Raw genomic sequence first — 16,216 nt, 5'->3', positions numbered from 1 at the left:
TAACGAAAGTAAAAATATTTTGTGCGCGCATTAATATAATTTTACATCTAGCGTTAAGCGTCTACTTTGACGTCAAAAACGCCGAAGGGCTTCACTGGACCGTGTAACCATGGCAACCGGTCAGTATATCGTTCACCGGCCGGCCAACTCCCCGGACGTTCCTTTTCAAATCAGTGCACTGATTTGCTCCAAATTTGAGGCATGTAATGAAAAACTCTACCTGTTTCGTTTTCAGGTTCAGTGGAGTCTATGAGAACTCACGATGTAAGTTCCAAATGTGCGATTTTCCAGTTATTTGCGTATATTGGTTATTTATTGTTCACCTAACGGTTATTCATATATAGACTCTAGAGAAAGTTTATAGTTTTTTCTCTAAGGTATATGGTTTATTTGAGGTGCTGATGACATTCTGTCAGCCCCCATTTGGAGTCTCACGGTTTTGTGTAGGGTATATTAATGAGCTCGCCGAACTCGTCTTATGCTTGGCTTTAAGTTCCCCGATGTGATTATATGCAGCGTCCTCACGTTTTCAAGCATGTTTTTGGTTACTTGTAAGAGCAAAGAAAAATTTTAAGCGTTGACGTTTGCGCTATCATGGTAATAGTGTTTGTATGATAGATGTTGATGCATATACGTATCTTTCTTAACAAGGTTCTGCCGCGTGGCATAGAAATTCCGTACAACTACACATTTTCTTAGCATTTAATTATCAGGTATCGTAATGACAGTATCGGAAGCGCTTTTGTCTTTGCCTTTCTACGCTAGGTGACTGGATACCGTACGTTGTGAGTTTGAAGCGATTGAAACCACCGTATTATCTAATAAGTATGACGGACATCAAATTATATCGTGCCGGCAGTCAAAACTTGTACTTCTTATTTCCATTATCAGGCACCATAAAAGGGGCCGCGTTAAGTCACATATATTTCTCGATTGAGTCATTCATATGTTCTGCACGAAAAGATAAGGGACCCCTAAGTGATGCGCGCGCACTTTACGATATTAGTATTTAAAACCAAAGGAGCTGATTAACATTGACGTAAGTCGCAGTGAACATTACACAGTGATTTCTGGCGAGAGATCGACTGAATCATGGAGTTGTTTGGCATGGAAGTATCCGCCTCGATGCTGCTTTGTGCAATGGCACTGGTCCTGTTTTACTTGTAAGTATTTGACATAACATTTTGTTGGAAAACAACAGACAAAAGTCGATTAGCGTCTCTCGGACAGAGAGAGCGAGTGCGACTGCAGTGTCAGCAAAATGTTGAACCCAATGACCTACTAGTACTTACTCCAGTTACTCACAAAGGCAGATGGTATAAGCCTGGTGGTTAGAACAACCCTAGCGTCTACCCATAAAACAACAATAAACAATAAAACAATACGTTTAAAATAGCTCTGTGTCAGATGACGACAACAATATGTGTTATTCGAAACAGTCAAGTAATGACGACTGTTGAAGGCAACACAAGTTAACCGTACAGGGCGATTTTTCACCTCCTGAAAGCAGGACGACAGCCGGTTGAAATTAGGCCCAGATTGCTTCTTTTACCCACTTTCATAAATGATAAGGCTATAATCTTTCAAAAAAATTGAAAAGAAAACGTAACAAACGCGATGAACGGTACGAGTAGATGACATACTCTATTCTCACTAAGTTACTACCGGGTTTATCGCTGAACTCCTGGCTAAACTCGGCGTCTGATGCTTGTTCTCTATATATCCAATCATCAGCTTTACAATTCATGTATTGTTTTCTGTGATTTGTTCGTTTACATCCCGACATGTATCAGCTGCTCTGATTCGCTTAAATTTTACACGCAGTCAACTATAGTGTCTTTCTCAAAGGCATCGTTAAGTTCGTACCGTCACCGATCCTGTGTAAGCAAGAGATAAATGCCACCACCAAATGATATTTTTTGGTTCGAAAAAGCAATCAAAGCAGAGAGAAAGGATGTTTCTTTTTAGTTTGTTCGAGTCATGAATTTTCGCCTAACTGCGGTCTGCCAAGGAGAACAGACAAGTCGATACCCATGCTATTGTTACGCATGTGTCCATATGCATCGTATACATTGCCGGTACAGCGTCAATTCTGTTATGATAATACGTGAACGAGCAAAGCCGATCTTCATTGGCCGTACATGATTTGATTTCGTATGCCGTTATTTGTAGTATCTAGCCGGTTTTATGAAGAAATCAATAAAGTATGAGTACGCTCAATTATGTGTATTTTGTACTAAATTTTATTTTTTTTAGTATCAGAGGTATTTCAGATGTAGGAATCCAAAGCGTAAACTAAGTAACGAAATTGAAGTAGGAAATAACTGCTCTAGAAAAAAACTTACGGCTGATACATGAAGAAATTGGAAACGATTTTAATGATTATGATAACAATTTATGATTTAATACAATAACAGGAAAGAAAGAAAAATTAAGTTAAACACTGATTAAATATCTTTTTGTGAATGTATTCCTGTGTGTAATGTGTGGCTGGCTAAGTATTAAAATCAATGTAATCTGTATTGCAATCAGGCAGCAAGAGCAACTTCACTGATTTTACTAACTCACTTTCAACTACAGAGCTTTTGGATTGCACTAAATGTACAGTTTAGATAGCTTCTAAAACTTACCACCAATCAGAAAGTTTCAAAATTACTTTAAAATTTGACAAATTACCTATGAAAATCCTTAAAAGTGTTTCAAAACGTGTACAGAAGGGTTCACAATAGCCTCTAAAAACCGTAAAATCTCAAGGACCCCCTTTCAAGAGGCCAGGGCACATTTCCCAAAAGCCCTTTTCGAGCTCATCCCCCTGCCGATGCAGCAGTGACTGTAGGTCACCGCAACACAAGCCTGTTGATATTTCTTTTTCGCCATTGATCAAAAATTTAATGAAAGCCCTGGTTAACGGATGGCTCTTTCTCAGAAGTGTAGAGAAGGGTAGTCCGTACCGCGTTTTAGAAAAATTGATGTCAAATCACAGCATTCTACATCAGTGAAACTCGTATATTCTTCAGGTTTCTCATCTAAACTCGGGAATTATAAGTGTTGTTCGATGAAACAAATAATAGGAATCTAACAATAAGGTTAAGGATTTTTAAGGTAAGGTAATGAGACTAGATGGTTGGAAAATACGTAACGTGAAAGCGTCGGTGACCCATTTTGGAGCGAGGAAATCCAAGGTCGACTATGAAGTGTCAAAAATTCGGGGCAAGATTCCTCGTATCCTCTTTGCTAACTATAACCATGTCCGGGCAGTGTTTGCTCTTCCGGTACTGCAACAGAAGCAGCAGCTACATACCAATTTTCTGGTGCCACGTTTGCCTGTTTCTTATTTCAGTTTTTGAAATATTGAATTTGTAAGTAAAAAGTTTTCAAAAAGGCAAAGAAAAAAGAAAAAAAAGAGAAAAGAATCTTAACTTTACGTAATATAGAGAAAGTTATAGGACTTCGATTTAACTTACATCGTGTTGTGTGAATGTGAAACTGTATCACGACGTTACTATTGTCGTCATCGGATTTAGAGAAGTCAACGACTTCTGTTCGATATTAAGTTTGCAAGTTTGGAACAGAATTTCTAGAAACTTGTTTTCGGCAAAAATAATTTGCAATCAACAAATTAAAATAATGGAGATATATTTGCTAATGTGATTCCATGCACTGCACAACATAGCAAAATTTATGTTGTGATTGCCATAGTTTCTTCAGGTAAAACTTCCTTTGTGATGCTAATTTAGGCATTCACTGAAATGTATGTCATGTCAATACTACATCTGCTAATTGAAGAGGTAAACAACCAAACGCTAACAGGTTGTTGTCACTTCTATCATAGGTATGCAACATGGCATTTTTCCACATTCCGAAACTTGGGAATTCCTGGACCCACACCGTGGCCTCTTGTAGGGAACTTCCTTCAATTGAGCTCAGTAAGTTTAGAAGACCTGTCTACGTAAAAGTCAGTCAATTTATTTGTATATCTACACACCTTGCTTTCTATCTTTCTCCGTCTTTATGTATTCCTGTCTTTGTTTGTATAGCTACATAGATCATTTTATACCCTGCCGAATGACTGGCAATACCAGTTGGTTTAGACATCAGTCTTTTCTATCTCTCCTTGGTCATGTGCCGTTCTATATTTTCTAAGCGTCCCTCCATCTTTCTATTTCTCTGTTTGAGCGTAAGATTTTCTATCTATTTATTATTGTGTGTATGAGTTCTAGCTTTATGGGATCCTTTGAAATGAAGGGTTTTATTCTACGGGTACAACAAAATCGAATCCCTCATGTGCGCACGTATACTGCATCAATGCTTGACAACGTTCAGACGACGTTCATATGACAATAGATTTTAGTCAAGAGTTGGTGTATATCTTCATACCTCACCAATATAGGTGGCATTTTGGAAATTCACAAAAATGTACAATGGTGATGCATTAAAAACAAGATGATATTGCATGTTTAAGTTGTCAACAGTTTTCCTTTGTTTATTAATTACGAAAAGCAAACGTAAACTTGTGATAACGTCTCAAAGTTCTACCTTCAGTTTAACTCGAAAGGGGTACGGACACAAGCTATATGCGTCATGACTGAATGCATCGTTTTAAAAGTCTAAAGTTCCCTTTTAGGAATTAGATCACTTTACTGATATCGTTTAGTGGCATTTAAACGTTACCAAGAGGTTCGAACTAATTTGATACAAGCGTTAGACTTCATTATATGCATGTATTTGTAGGGTGTCCAATACAAAGAAATGGAGTGGTACAAAAAATACGGCAAAGTCTTCGGGTAAGTGATAGATGCACATGTAAAGTCGAAAAAATTCTTAATTTCTAGGATACCGTTATTTTATACCTTAACACACAGATTAAGAGCAATTAGGTCAATTGTAAGACCCCATTGCAATCACAACTATTTTCAAGTCTGAAAATTAACCACCATTAAATTCTGTTCGTGAGGTCTGAATGGTTGCAAAACTTAAAGTCGTATATTTTTGACAACAAAAATAAAGAAAAATCAATTTTGCTCGGGCGTATTTCCATGGTATCCATTTTGATGGTACTGCAAATCATAATATTATGTATGTTCAGGTGTTTCAAGGTATTAGCATCACAAGTAAAACTCTGACACTCTTCGATTGCAGCATTATCGAAAGGGATGGTCAAGGCTGCCGTAAATATCATTTCGATGTATTTTTATTCTCCTATCATCTGATTGGCTGTTTACATGAGTCGGAATTCCGCATTATGTTCTACTCGGTCATCGAATATACCGCATATTGGAAGGTTAAACACTTCATAAAACCCTATAATACTTACTGTATTAACATGGATTATTGCCTGTATTTTAGCTGAAGAGTGCATATACAGATGAATACAGTCAAGAATCCATTTTTTGTATTCAGCAAGCCTGTATTCATGTGGATTCATGTGAATTCACGTGTATTACACTATAATACAGGCAACTCATTAATGTGAATTTATCTGAATTATTGGGTTTTCATGCAGTGAAAGTTCAAAGTCAAATTGACAAGAATGTCAATAAGAACACAAAATGACGCAGGCTTTAAGGGACATAAGCTGTCACTTGTGGCAAGTTTTTCAGTATTCTGCTTCTGTACATCAAGTACCGTGTCTGACCCTAATCCATCTGTCATGCTGAAATTTCGAGTATTATTTTTGTCAACAAAGCTTGTATGTGTGTAGTGATTATTGTTTACAAATGAATTATAGTCTGGACTTGAATACAACTGTCAACAATAACAATGTAGATTATACTCATATAGGTTATATTGATATGCCAAATACTTGGCATTAAATTACACTTTATGGATTCAATGCAGAAAGTTTAGGGAAACCAAAAAAGAAAAGTTCAAGAAAGATATTTCTCTATAGTTCGATGCTATGGACGTAAAATTAACAATGGTTCTCCTGTCACGTGGGACCGAGGACGAACATAATAATGTTTTAGACTCAATTTAACAAGAATGAAAATAATATTAGAAATTTCATGTCAAATTTTGATATCCCTGTATTAATGATCATCGTTGATATGCGGTATATTTGAAATACGGACTATATCTTTTTCGCAGCAATCAAAATGCTTTTAATTTATGATTTTTTGGAACAACATTTTCAAACCTAAAACTAGATGCCATTTCAACGTACTATCAACGATTAAATCGTTGTGGTTCCTTTGGACTAACCTTATTAGGCTTATAATTCTTTGATACTATCTGTGATGCTGATATCATATACGTATGATTTTCGACATCATCAAATTAGGTACCAGGGACACATGCAACAGCAAAATTCATGTTTTGATACCGTTCTAGGCTAAATTTTCTCCAAGATGTTAATTTTGCAAAGGCCCACAGCTTACAAACGGAAACTGGGAAAACTAAATTTTCAAAAATAGTTATGATTGGAATGTGGCATCAAATATTCAAGCCTTGTTCCTTCAAACTAACGTATTCCACTGCAAATCCTCGATACGTAGACTGCTGAACATCAGAACTACCTCAGCTCCAAGATGACGAAACCACATTTTACAATGAATAACTTTGTAATAGGCGAATAAAAAAAAATTAAGGCGTCTGGAATATTATTTTAAGTTCATGTTCATACATGTCAACAAGGAAGCAATATTAGTCGGTCGTCCATAATGTGCAAGCTATAAAAAGTCCTTGTAGCTGTTATTTTTATTCATTTTTGTAAGGTTCTTGCCAATATGACTTGTAATAACCTTATTTACGTAGTTTAAATTCTTTTTCCAGGATTTTCGAAGGGCGTCAACCAGTGCTTGAAGTGGTAAGTCCTGAGATGTGTATGCCGATTTGCGTCAAGCACTTCACCTCGTTTTACAACAGAAGAGTGAGTACATTAATATTACAGCGAAATATTCTTGAACCTCTATTTTATCAGTTTTTTCCAATGGTTTAAATTACCTCTTACGTCTGGCATACATCAAGATGACAAAAATGTTCTGAGATGGCGTACTTACAGAGGAATGTCACATTTTAGACAATGGACACTCTAACTGAAACATTTATAAAGGGTCATGTAAAGTGCACATGACCTTTAAAGTCGCACACTTTGGCCATCGAAGTGTTCTAACGATTGTGCAATAGAGAATAGAATCGATTCTAAATCAATATAAACATTATGGCATTACGATAACAATATCATGACTAATTACGACGACATGAAATTATAACAACCTTTATATATGCAAATTAACGTCAGCATTGAGGTAAACAAACTTTTTTCTGTAATTGTGGACTTAATATAACTTTGTATTGATATGCCTGCAATAAAATGACAACGATTTTACTCATTATCTGTGCCTTCATCTTTTCACAGCCTCTTCTACTGGAAAGTAGACCCTTCAACCATGCGCTGACGCTCCTCGTTGATCAAAATTGGAAAAACAAGAGAAACACTCTCACACCAGCTTTCACCGGATCGAAAATTAGAACTGTGAGATAACGTCCCGTTTCTTTCTAGCTTCACGCCTGGTGACATACGTCAAAGGAATAGTGAACAATCAGTACATGCAGTAGCTGTTACTGATAATATATTTCTCACTAGTTTTGTTTCTAATGGCAACCAAAGCACTTTGTACTTCTCCGAAAGCATGGTAAGGCACGCGCTATCCAGCTTGTCAAGTCACCTAGGTTGTCAAAGTGTAAGTTGCGTTGTTATTGTTGACAGGTAAATTGTTTTCCTTTAGTAAAGCCGGAATACGGATTCAAATTAACAACATTTATCAGAAAATAATATCAATAAGTAATTGTTTCAGGTTTCCATCTACATTTTGTTGATACTTTTGATACTTAAATGTTTATAGCTTCTACTTAATTAGCGGACTGTTTCTTCAGGGGTATCATACGCAATAAAGAAGCGGCTATTTTGCAAAAATAAAGATGTTCAAATCACAATAAAACATAAATGATAATACATGCATCAATGTGTCAACCTATTAGTCTGAAAACTAAAAACTAATAGCGCGATCGAAGCATCGCGATGGAGAGGACACGCTAAGAAAATCACATTCATGAATTAAACCCTGCTTTTTGTCTATGTCTCGAGTTAGAGAAAAATTGAGGAAGTTTCATGTATACAACCGTATCGAACAATATCATATTGTATCTTCACAGATGACTCCCATCGTTAATAGAGCTGCGGACGCCATGGTAAGAATTCTTGGTAAACACAGCAAAGAAGGAAAGCCAGTGCAATGCAAAGAGTAAGTCATTATCTATGAAAGGCTTAATGGAATATAGTTCCTGTACAACCGTTTTCATATTTCTGAATTTCGCCTGAAAAACAATTTTGAAGCTGCACCGTAGAACAGGTTTGTTTCGACGTACATATTTCCATCATACGAAACAAGGAAACTCAGTGATCCATGAGTCTGGTTCTGATACATGTATTTCCTTTGATGAAAGGATAACTGCACATTTAGCAAAACAGCTGACCTGAACTTGTCTTTGTTTATTTCCTCAGCGTCTTTGGTGGCTATGTGGTTGATAGCATCAGCAGTGCAGGATTTGGTGTGGATGTGAACTCACAAGAGCAACCTGGCCACCCCTTTGTCAAGAATGTCAAGGAAGCCTTCTCCTTTGACTTTTTTAGTCCGGTGTTAATGGCTCTTTGTAAGTAGTTTTCTTTCAAACGATATTGCTAAGTGTGTGTGTCGTGGTTTAGGAATGATCATAACATATAAAGCTAGTTTGAGCAATCATACAAAAATCATAATTTAAATAAAGAATGATATAAAATATCATAATCGAAATAGCGCTAGTTTTGATTGCGAAGAAACTTTTGCCTTCACGGTGTTCATAGTCTAGAATAATAACTTTAATTGCTTTTTAAAATACACTTGAACACCTCTAATGTATTTTGGGTTTCGTTAATTCAATTTTCGCTGAGTCATCACAGTCAAAATGCGATTTTCAGAGGGACAGAATAAAAATATATTGTAGCACAGATACACCTACCAATAATTCAAGAAAATATACCTATAAAACGTAATCTTTGCATCATTTTTCTGTTTTAATGACACTTTAACGTAAACGACTCCGCTAAAATTACATGAGCGAAATTTAAAATACACGAGCGTGTGTTACTTGTTAGAGTTTTTTCCCAATGTCGTTATGGATAAGTGTCTATTCAGCACGCATTTGCATAGATTCTGGTGAATCCGACTCCAAGATAAAATGGTATCAAACGACTTTCCGTTTTCGTCCTGTTGTCTGAAAAAATCATGCCTAGATTTGTCATTTATTCACCTTTAACTCGTTGAAAAATTTTGGTAAACATGAAACCGATCAAACATGGTCAAGGGGCATCAACTATTAAAAATGACAGTGTATCTTGAATAACAACTCCTTAATCCTGCGTTGTGTTGATACTATCCAACCAATCTTTTATTTTACATCTCAATGCAACGACAGTCCTTTTTCCATTTATGATACCAATCCTGAACTGGTTGAATATTGGACTTGTTCCACAAAGAATAATCAATTACTTAGTAAATTTAACTGAAACAACAGTCGAAATGCGGAAAAAACAAGACCCCTCTGAGAAGGTAGGGAAATCAAAATCTTCGTTACACATTGCTTTCATATTTTGAGTTCAACTTGATAAATTTGTTGTATAGATTTCGATAGAACTTTTAGCAAAATGTGACTTCTGTGAATAAGTAGCATTTGTTAGTTGAAACAATGTAACAACGTACGAATGAATTTAGAATCTACAATGAAATCGAAAACCAATTGTCAATATATGAGAATAGGACAGACAGTTCGGGAACTTACCAAATATATTACATCATAATTTGCACTATATACAGTGAATCTTTCATCACAATGAGGCTATGACCCCTGCTATGACCTCTATCTACATGTAGGCTGTTGCAAGCGACAACAATAACAAAGATGGCGGTCCGTATGAGACAGCCGCCTCGCTTAAACCCTATTTTCTATTGCTTTTTATCACGAAATTAATGTAAACGTTTCTTTATACCTACTGTTCGGATTATCCGTGCTCCGAATTTTAAAGAAGTGTTTATTTTGTGCATATTTAGAGTTTTTAACGTAGGTAGCTACCAAACTTGAGCTTAGATTAGTGTACGCTGATTAGCCAAGTTTTAAAACTACTATATCTGGTATATGTATGTCACGTGAAGATATTTGATATTTTTATAGTTTCCTACCTGACCGGAAAGGCAGAAATCAAATAGTTTCACATACGAGGAAAGCGAACCATACATGTTGTGTTAGCATTTATGTTTTACTTTTGATAAGTTTACTATTCATGCACATCTGCTTTTTACTAGAAAGTCGACTTCTTGCAGCATATGCTGGACGCCCGTGAAGTATATGATCAATACATCAAAGACAATGAAGCAGACGAAGATGAGAATGGAGTTCAACTTGTGAAAGATGGAAAATCAGACACACATGATTTCCATAAAGGTTTTACAAATGATGAGCTCCTGGCGCAGGTAAGAAGACTGAAAGGCAGGTACATCTTCCTAAAGAGTGGTGTCCCATTCTGCCTGCACTTGTGTTTCAGAAACACATGATGCGGATGTCAACTTGTGCATAACTGATATCTTCAGTTTTTTGCAGACTGTGGTCTTGAAAACGAGATTCACAATGATCTGATTTTGTAATTATTTTTACTTGCAATTATTGATAAAGTTTAATTATATTACTATGCCCTGCCAGCCGCATTTTGATTGGTCGAGCTGAACCACGTGACTGACCACAAATACACAATAATGGTTTGTTTACATGCCCGTGAATATGAATAATAAGATTAACAACACAAAGTATCGTAACTGTAAAGCTGAAAAGTAAATCATAATAAATCACAAATTATAATGGAGCACTCGTGGGCCAAGTTGAGAGACTTTTTTCTGAAAACATCTTCGAATTTGCCAAACGCTTTGGAAATTTTCGCAAATTTTGACGGTTTTCTTGGGTTCGTTGATAATTTAATGGAAATAAAAGACTCCGCCCTGACCATTAACGTTTATTTATGGGCGTGGGCTCGAGGTAAGCCAAAATAATGGGCTCGGCAAGCCTCGCCCGTAATTTGTGGCTTTGCCCTAGCCTTTGCCAATAAATAAACGTTAATGGTCAGCGCGTAGCCCGTTATTTCTATAATATACATCTGAAGTAAATGTCATCCCTTTTTTCATTTATTTCCGTTCTTGTGCTGATTCAATTATTTATTAAGCTTAAAATCATCAGGTTTCAATAGTAAAACTGATCTTTTGACAAAACCAACTAGGAATAAATACTCTTTCGTACACATAAATTTAGCGAAAGTCATGGTCACATGACAATCTATTATTATTTTTTAAGTCAATGATATTCTTCGTGGCTGGTTATGAGACAACGAGTACAATGATGGGTTTCCTCGCTTACTCCATGGCAATCAATCCCGATGTGCAAGACAAATTGTGCGCTGAAATCGATGACGTAATGGCAAACTATGACGAAGTTACTTACGAGGCTGTGTCAAAGATGCCGTACCTGGATATGGTTGTTTGTGAAACTCTCAGGATGTATCCGTCCCTCGTAAGGTTAGAAAAAACATTTATCATTAAACATGTGCGAAACCTTTGAAATGCGACTGCCAACATCTAGGCCTAGACTGCCATTTGTCTGTAAAAGCGGCATAAGGTAAATCAACAACAACGTCAGCACAATCAACAAACAACACAACCTATGATCCAGTGCAAGCGGCCAGTAATCCATAGATTTTCGTCATGCTAAGAGCGAGTATAAAATACGCTCGAAAACATAAAAATTTTGCCTTGAGCCGGTGTAAATAATAACGACCGTATTGCATTATTGGCATGAGCGCATATGGCACGACCATGACGATGGAATATATACCTTTTATGCTGAACAATAACAACAATATATTAATGTTAATGATGGTGATTACGACAAGAAATATGATGAAATTAATTATTATTATTATTATCATAACGATCATAAACATTCGTGGTCATCATTATCATCAACATTATCATCATCTTCATCTTCGTCGTCGTCGTCGTCGTCATGTTGATGGTGGTGGTGGTGGTCGTCGTCATTGCGATAATGACGGATTTATAGCCTGGATAGAAGCGCACTTATTGTATATAACATTGTGCCTGGAGTGACTGTCAATGCTTGCTATCGGAAAAACCTCAGGATGTAAATGCCTTACCGTCGTTTCTGAGTGTAGTCTAATTTCGTAATAATACATGTTGCCTTGTTTGGAAGATTTTACTTATACTGATAATGCTAAAATAATGGTTTATTTTTAACAGGTTTGATCGAGTGTGTAATGAGGATGTCACAATCTCTGGGATTCACATTCCAAAGGGGATGTTTATTTCAGTGGCGGTCTATGTAATCCATCATGATCCAAAGATATACCCTGAACCTGACAAATTCATCCCTGAAAGGTAGGTGGTTGACTTGTCATATCACAAGAAGTGCTCTGCCACACATTTCTAATGTCAACTCTGAGCTATAAAATACTACCTCATGCCTGACTGGTTTTCAAAAATATTTTCCAGCAATTGTTGCTGTGAAGATGGCAATATTTTTCAAGTTATCCGACACTCTTTAATGACAATGTACAAATTGTTATAATGAACCTGTATAAATTATTTTGCGATAGAGAAGATTTATCCCAATGCAAAAGACAATAAAAGCAATCGTATGATACACACTAATGGTTAAATATGATATTGCACACACATAAAGGTGCACATTAATTGCAAAACATTATGACTTATCTTTAGATTTACTAAAGAAGAAAAAGAGAAACGTCATCCTTACGCATGGCTGCCATTTGGAGCTGGTCCCCGTAACTGTATCGGAATGAGATTTGCCTTGTTGGAAATTAAGATTGGCCTAGTCCGTATTTTCCAGCACTTCACCTTTGAGCCCTGCGCCGAGACTGAGGTATGAATAGTTAAGACCTGACGTTTGTACGAACAAGCATATTGAGTAAATGATATGACATACGCCACATAACGAATTTGGGGGAGGGGGGTGGGGTATAATTTAGTAATTTAAGCATGTGCACAAACGTTCATTTTATGCAAGATTTGAGTAAGTTTAAGTATTTGGGAGAAGAATAATGAATGATGATGATTTACTCTTGTTAATATTAGTACTATGGACATGAACTTTCTCTAGATGCCTTTGAAGTTTCATGAATTTTTCTAATTTCTTTATCAGATACCCCCAAAGCTCGGCAAGTCTGGCTTTCTAACGCCACCAAATGGTGTTAAACTCAACGTAAAGGCAAGAAAGTAAAGACTATTATTATATTATGTACATCACTTAAATGGTTGAAGGATGCGACTCAATAAACGCGTTGCAACCTGGTATCTGGTATGCAACTCCTATATTATACGAAAAGCGAAATCTTGATTCGCGAACAATGAAGAGGCTTCGATATTCAGGATTATACTGAGCTTTTAAAGGGAAACCGTTATCGGAACTGCACCTGTGCGAGTTTTTTGTTTACAAACAATGTGTTTCGTGCACGATATCTTGATGCACCTCATCCTTTAGCTGCAACATTTAAACCACACGATGTAGATTATGACAGACTTCCTGTAACTTTCATCAATCACCACCGTACCTTGGATACAGTGTTTCCATCGGTCGCGTGGGTCCCATACGACCTATGGGCGCAGTTCCGACGACTGTTTCCCTTTAAAAGAACATATTAAGTGGCAAATATTATATTCCAATAATAAACGTGCTCTGTGCACATATTATTTCTTGAATAGCAATAACATTGTTGTCATCAATTATTGCAAAATAATTACTATCTTCAATTGTCAGTATAATGTTGTCCATATAAGTATGCGGATTACATACTTTTTATTGTAACGCTGAATTGTTTCATAGAATTCATTTAATGAAGAGCATTGGCAAATTAATTTTATCCATGCCGAAGAGTGAGTTTGCTGTGATAGAACATACGAACATTATAGAACATCATGCGTATGTGTGAATACACTTAAAATGAAGCCATGGTATTAGAAACTAATATAACTGAAAATATAACTGATACTTTTACATGACGACATTAAGAGACGCTCAATAATCAAGCAAAATAATGCAAACGATCTTCACGCTTAAATTTACTAAATACCAATCATTATTACCAAATAGACTCTGCACAGAATTTTACTATCGTTACTTGGATTTAAATCTTTACGCAAAGACATTCTTCTCAGAAGGTAAGTCATCTATACATTTCCATATATCACTGTAGATGATAAGAAGGAAATCATGTTGACTTACATCACGAAAAGCGTCGGGATATGGTTATAACTATTCAAGTGAGCTGAAAGATGCACTGTACTCTGTTTCGTCATGTTAACAGAAATGTTTACAATTGAACTGCATTACTTATCGAAATAAAGTATTGGTAACACGTTGATCAATTTATCCACTGTGATTTCTTGTCCGTGTCAGTTTATCTATGCATGTGATGAATCCACATATCCCAGTCATTATTTTAGAAAGTTTAGCACTTGCATTCGTCTTCTTCGCTTGAAAAATAAGACATGTTGCATTTAAATCGAACATCATTTTATTGTTAGATTTTCTCTGTCTATGGCGTCCATAGAGCTCATGGAATTTTTCGGTGTACCGATGTGAACTGATAAAAGGGGCTAAAGTCTCAGAGAGGATTGGGGTTAAAAGCTATCACAAAAGCTGGAGGTTACCTTGCTCTACTTGATATAGGCATTAGCTTTTTCACAATGCCTGCCGAAGCTCAATAATGTTGTGCCATCATAAGCAAGGCCGTGGGATGGGGCATAGGGGTAGCCTATGTATCCGTCCCCAGGGGTTGGTTAAGTGTTTTGTTGTATTGCTAATAAAAGTTTATTCTACCCAACTTTGGTGTTTTGGTCTTTTACTGCCCTTGACAATCTTGCGTAAACGTTTTATCAGCATGCTGCATCTATTATCTGACCAGTTTGATTGTCTAATTCGCCAAGCAAGCAAGGTATACCGAAAAATGACGAGTTTGCTGAGATAAAAATATGCACTATATATATTTGAATACACTAAAATGTAGCTGCAACATCAGAAACGTAGTAAATGTGGTGAAAGTTTTATTGGAACATGGTCATTATGAAATATTGCGAATTGTTTCTACACTGAAATGAAGGTATAACATATATAGTTCATACATATACTCAGACCGCAAACTTGCTGTTATATTTAGTTGAACTGTACGCGATGAAAAAAATAATTATGTATTGCGCAGTTGTTCGAGGCTACCTTTCACGGTGGACATGTAAATATTCTGCAGTGGTAAAAGTGAAGCCTTCAGCAGTTTGTTTAGCCTAAAATCCTCTGTCAAAACTAAATTGATTTATCATTTTATTGTGAAGTTTTCGCCTAAATCTGTCAGTCTGGGCCGATTAGAGACAATCGAATTTCGGCTTGGCCGATGTGTAATGGCCGCTGATAAGCGCCCCAAAAGCAATCATGAGAGATTGCGCAATTTAAAGTCCTGGATACATCATACCTAATGGTAAAATTTTGAGCTTGGTGACTTTTACAAAGCAATTATGTTTTTAAAGTACTAGACATTACCTAGAACTTGTAAAAGTTTGACAAACTTGACAATTGTACAAGATTGTATTATTTTACAGATCAAAACTTTATCTCTTTAATGTTTGATATAATAATGGCAAATTTGGTAAATAATAAATTACACCGTTAATTCACACATTTTTTTCTTTTATTTAAATAATCTCTATCAATGAGTATAAAACGAGTATACAACGAGTATACGTACAATGAGTATACGGGCATTTCATTTACTGCATGGACTTGAAATGAATTGACAGGGACTTTTTATAAACAAATTCAATTCTTTAATTTTTACCAATCCGAAATGCCTGATTTTAGAAAACCATTCATCATGAAAAAGTATGACAATAGTTTCTATTTTTCTGATCCCACAACCTTAAAGACAAGATTAGAAGGTATTCGCTTCGATACTGAACAACGAGTTTACTTGATCAAAACTATCGAAGCCACGCATATTCGAATTCATTCGCCATTGCCAAAAAAAGCGCGGGGACGATTTGAAATATGTCATCAGTACATTCGTTCATTCGTTGAAGGGGAGTCCGCGGGAGCTGACAATCGCGCTTTTGACATC

At 36.3% G+C, this 16,216-nt stretch overlaps 1 protein-coding gene across 1 annotated transcript; it reads left to right on the top strand.

Moving 5' to 3' along the window:
- The first annotated feature begins 991 nt into the window (after positions 1–991).
- On the top strand, positions 992–14,491 carry LOC139133891 (cytochrome P450 3A8-like). The gene is made up of 13 exons (XM_070700665.1): positions 992–1,163; positions 3,833–3,926; positions 4,732–4,784; positions 6,772–6,868; positions 7,358–7,474; positions 8,155–8,243; positions 8,504–8,652; positions 9,454–9,587; positions 10,338–10,505; positions 11,374–11,594; positions 12,333–12,470; positions 12,813–12,975; positions 13,255–14,491. The coding sequence occupies exons 1-13, from the start codon at positions 1,093–1,095 to the stop codon at positions 13,330–13,332; spliced, it is 1,572 nt and encodes a 523-aa protein (XP_070556766.1). The 5' UTR covers positions 992–1,092; the 3' UTR covers positions 13,333–14,491.
- The last annotated feature ends 1,725 nt before the right edge of the window (positions 14,492–16,216 follow it).

This window comes from Ptychodera flava, chromosome 5 (genome assembly GCF_041260155.1).
Source record: "Ptychodera flava strain L36383 chromosome 5, AS_Pfla_20210202, whole genome shotgun sequence".
Classification (NCBI taxonomy): Eukaryota; Metazoa; Hemichordata; class Enteropneusta; family Ptychoderidae; genus Ptychodera; species Ptychodera flava.
This window is presented reverse-complemented; position numbering and strand designations above follow the sequence as displayed.

Excerpts from the sequence above, each read along its gene's own strand:
- LOC139133891 (XM_070700665.1), top strand. The coding sequence starts at position 1,093 with ATGGAGTTGTTTGGCATGGAAGTATCCGCCTCGATGCTGCTTTGTGCA. Across the intron at positions 10,506-11,373 it reads ATGATGAGCTCCTGGCGCAG|TCAATGATATTCTTCGTGGC; the intron begins GTAAGAAGACTG and ends TTATTTTTTAAG. Across the intron at positions 11,595-12,332 it reads ATGTATCCGTCCCTCGTAAG|GTTTGATCGAGTGTGTAATG; the intron begins GTTAGAAAAAAC and ends TATTTTTAACAG.